The sequence below is a fragment of the Sapajus apella genome, unplaced genomic scaffold (genome assembly GCF_009761245.1).
Source record: "Sapajus apella isolate SASKATOON/1434 unplaced genomic scaffold, GSC_monkey_1.0 scaffold51, whole genome shotgun sequence".
Lineage (NCBI taxonomy): Eukaryota > Metazoa > Chordata > Mammalia > Primates > Cebidae > Sapajus > Sapajus apella.
This window is the reverse complement of record NW_022436991.1, coordinates 16,398,818-16,402,843: the sequence shown is the minus strand read 5'-3', so window position 1 is coordinate 16,402,843 and position 4,026 is coordinate 16,398,818. Positions and strand designations below refer to the sequence as shown.

At 55.9% G+C, this 4,026-nt stretch overlaps 1 protein-coding gene across 1 annotated transcript; it reads left to right on the top strand.

The window, feature by feature from the left end:
- The first annotated feature begins 408 nt into the window (after nt 1–408).
- On the top strand, nt 409–2,029 carry PYCARD (PYD and CARD domain containing). Its single transcript, XM_032243297.1, has 3 exons — nt 409–1,136; nt 1,337–1,393; nt 1,678–2,029. The coding sequence occupies exons 1-3, from the start codon at nt 863–865 to the stop codon at nt 1,935–1,937; spliced, it is 591 nt and encodes a 196-aa protein (XP_032099188.1). The 5' UTR covers nt 409–862; the 3' UTR covers nt 1,938–2,029.
- Nucleotides 2,030–4,026: the final 1,997 nt, after the last annotated feature.

Below are 4,026 nucleotides of genomic sequence, written 5' to 3'. Positions count from 1 at the left end.
GACGGTCCCGCCACTGCACTCCAGCCTGGGAGACAGAGTGAGACCCTGTCTCTAAAAGAAAAAAAAGAATTCTGAACACAGCACAGGCTCCAATGCTATCCCAAGCCCCTGGGACCAGAGTGGCGGCTCTCCACCCAGTATGTTCCCTCTAGTTGAGAATGTTTTCAACCAATGGCTCTTGTCATCACTTCCCAAGAAATTCAGCTCTTAGAATCCAAATCTAGCTCCCCTAGGAAGCATCTGGCAAGGTTTCGAGAGCTGTCAGGTTGGCCCTGTTATGCTGGAATATTCATAAGCACCTGAGGGTTATCATCCCCATGTGGTAGAAAATGAAACTGACGCTCAGAGAGCTATGCACACTCCCCACCCTTTTTTCCACCTCATTTCTCCCCAGTATGTGGAATTGAGTGGGAGAGGATCCTAAGGTTCAGGGAACCGCGGAGATTTCGAGGTTCTAGAAACTGGAGATTCTAAGCCTGGGTGCTCCAATAAACCCAGTGAGATCGAGCCCGGGTTTCTGGTCTGTACCCGCTGGTACAAGCCCAGAGACAAGCAGGCGCCACCCATGAGCCCTTCTGAGGGTCCCCTCCCGCGTCCCACCTCGCAGGCCACCTGGAGGGCGCGATCCTGGCGCCCCGCGACGGCCGGGGGCCCCAATCCAGAGGCCTAGGTGAGCAGAGACCAAGGGCGTGGTCGGGGAGCGCCTTTTGCGGGAGGGCAACGGACCCGGGCTGGGAGTGGAGTCGAGAGAGACCGGAGTGGGGGGTAGGCGGGGAGTCCAGGTCACGCCCCGCCGTCGACTTCCTCCTGGTAGGCGGCCGCAGCGGCGCGAGCGGCGGCAGCGGCGGGGAATCCGGGAGCCATGGGACGCGCGCGCGACGCCATCCTGGATGCACTGGAGAACCTGACCGCCGACGAGCTCAAGAAGTTCAAGATGAAGCTGCTGTCGGTGCCGCTGCGCGAGGGCTACGGGCGCATCCCGCGGGGCGCGCTGCTCCCCATGGACGCCATGGACCTCACCGACAAGCTAGTCAGCTTCTACCTGGAGGCCTACGGCGCCGAGCTCGCCGCGACCGTGCTGCGGGACATGGGCCTGCAGGACACGGCCAGGCAGCTGCAGGAGGCCACGCAGCAGGGTGAGCCGCCCCTCCACCCCGTCTTTCCCCTCCACTCACACCAGCGCTTGCCCCTCGGGCTCTTCCGCTTTCTGTTCCTCCTACCCCTAAACGAAGCTACTGTGCCGGAAAGGAGGCTCCCCGCGCTTGGCCTCCCGACCAAGGGGACCCCGGCCCCACGGCAGGAAGAGAAAGGATCTACTTGACCCATTTTCTTTCAGGCTCTGGAGCCGCGCCAGCTGGGATCCGGGCCCCTCCTCAGCCGGCAGCCAAGCCAGGTGAGGCCGCCACACCCAGCCCAGCCTCCCCGCACCCCCGCACAGCCAGCATCTGTGCTCCCGCAGCCAGGGTAGGGCAGGGCCGGGCAGGACCCGGCAACCCTGAGCACTCCACCTACACACCCACTCTCCTCCCTGCAGGGGAAGGGAGACCATGTTACCCTCAACCCACTACATATGGAGTCCTGGTGGGCCGCCCCCTGGAGCCCCGCCCCTAGGCTTGCGTTTGGCAGGGACAGGCCCCACACTCTGGCTGCCAGCTCATGTTCTCCTCCCACCCCCAGGCCAGCACTTTATAGACCTGCACCGGGCTGCGCTTATCTCAAGGGTCACAGAGGTTGAGGGGCTGCTGGATGCCCTGTACGGGAAGGTCCTGACGGAGGAGCAGTACCAGGCAGTGCGAGTGGAGCCCACCAACCCAGCCAAGATGCGGAAGCTCTTCAGCTTCGCGCCAGCCTGGAACTGGAACTGCAAGGACTTGTTCCTCCAGGCCCTGAGGGAGACCCAGTCCTACCTGGTGGAGGACCTGGAGCAGAAGAGCTGAGGCTCTTCCCCGGCAACACCCCAGCCACTGCAATCCCAGCGAACTCATTCTGGGTCTGATGTTTTTATACACAATACATGAAAAGCCAACTTTACTTGTGTGTTTTTCTACTTCTAGCCTGGTGGCATGTGCAGCGCTCAGCTATGCTTCCGAGGCCGCCCAGCCCTCCAGCTCCGTGTCCCTAGGGCCTCCCGCAGCCCAGATGCTGCCTCCATCCTTCCTGGTATCACCATGGACTATCCCTCCTCATTCACCAGGTGATGCTCCTGCAGTGCTCCCTAAAGGGTCTAACCTTGTCTTAGAACAGCCAGCGGCGGTGAGCCGAGATCGCGCCATTGCACTCCAGCCTGGGTAACAAGAGCGAAACTCCGTCCCCCCAAAAAAAAAAAAAAGAACAGCCAGCGGCCCACGTCCGGAGGTTAAAAAGGCATGTACCAAAGGGCCTGGAACTCTGGCAGGCAGCTCTGTCCCAGGCATTTAGAAACACACTAGTCTTCATAGCTTCCCTACCTTCCACATTTTCCACAGGAGAAAAATGCAAAATTAGAGCAATTTTCAGGGGGAGAGACATTAGAGCATTATCTAAACATAGAACAGAAGAGCACAAGTCACCAAATCGCTCCACAGCTCCTCCTGGCCCTGGCTCTAGCAAGCTTAAACACTCCCTCCACCCCGCCCCATCCCGTGGGGGAAAGGGGCATAGGTTACCCTTTGCCCAAAAAACATGCCAACCACCAAAGCAATTTTCAGGAAGTGAGTTGTGGTAGCTGCCTCTTTTGATGCAATTTTTTTCAGGAGTTATTATTGCTTATTCATTCATTTAAAAGGAACATTTAAAACTTTTTTTTTTTTTTTGGAGATGGGAGTCTCACTCTGTCACCCAGGCTGGAGTGGAGCAGCATGACCTCCGCTCACTGCAACGTCAACCTCCCAGGTTCAAGCTATTCTTGAGCCTCAGCCTCCCAAGCAGTTGGGATTACAGGTCCCTGCCACTACGCCTGGCTAATTTTTGTTTTTGGTAGACAAGTTTTCACCATGTTGACCAGGCTGGTCTCAAACTCCTGACCTCAAGTGGTCCACCCGCCTCGGCCTCCCAAAGTGCTGGGGTGCTGGGATTACAGGCATGAACCACCATACCCAGACACATACATACATACATACATACATACATACATACATACATACATTTATTGATTGATTGATTGATTGATTGAGGCTCACTCTCACCCAGGCTGGAGTACAGAGGCACAATCTTGGCTCACTGCAACCTCTGCCTTCCAGGTTCAAGGAATTCTTGTGCCTCAGCCACTCAAGTAACTGGGATTACAGGTGCTTGCCACCACACCCGGCTAATTTTTGTATTTTTAGTAGAAATGGGGTTTTGCCATGTAGCCCAGGCTAGTCTCAAACGCCTGACCTCAAGTGATCCATCTGTCTCAGCCGCGCAAAGTGCTGGGATTACAGGTGTGAGCCACCAAACCACCTTCTTGATGCAATTTTTGCCTACAAAGGGAAATATGGGTATCTCTCTCCAGGAAACTTAAGGTCCTTCCAGAGGCTGTCTGGGGAAGCAGGAATCTAGGGCTACTTCCTGAGTACACTTTACACCCAATCCTTTCTGGCCGTGAAGAGGGAGGATCTGCAAAGCAATGGGCAGATACCGAGGAGGCCCTGGATCCTATCCTTAGCAAACACCAGACAGCCACTTTCCAACCTCACTGCCCCACCAGGCTTATCTCTAATTACATCTTATCCGCAACAAGCTTCCTACTTCATCCTCCCTGCCTCTAGCTCCAAGGGCCTGAGAAATCCAAACTGATCGTGGGAACAGACTCTCACTTTTTTTTAGACAATTTCATCTGTGCAGCGGTGTGATCATGGCTCACTGCAGCCTCAAACTCCTGGGCTCAAGCCATCATCCTGCCCCAGCCTCCTGAATAGCTAGGACTACAGGTGCAAACCACCATGCCCAGCTTTTTTTTTTTTTTTTTTTTTGAGACGGAGTCTTGCTCTGTCGCCCAGGCTGGAGTACAATGGCATGCTCTTGGCTCACTGAAACCTCTGCCTCCTGGGTTCAAGCAATTCTTCT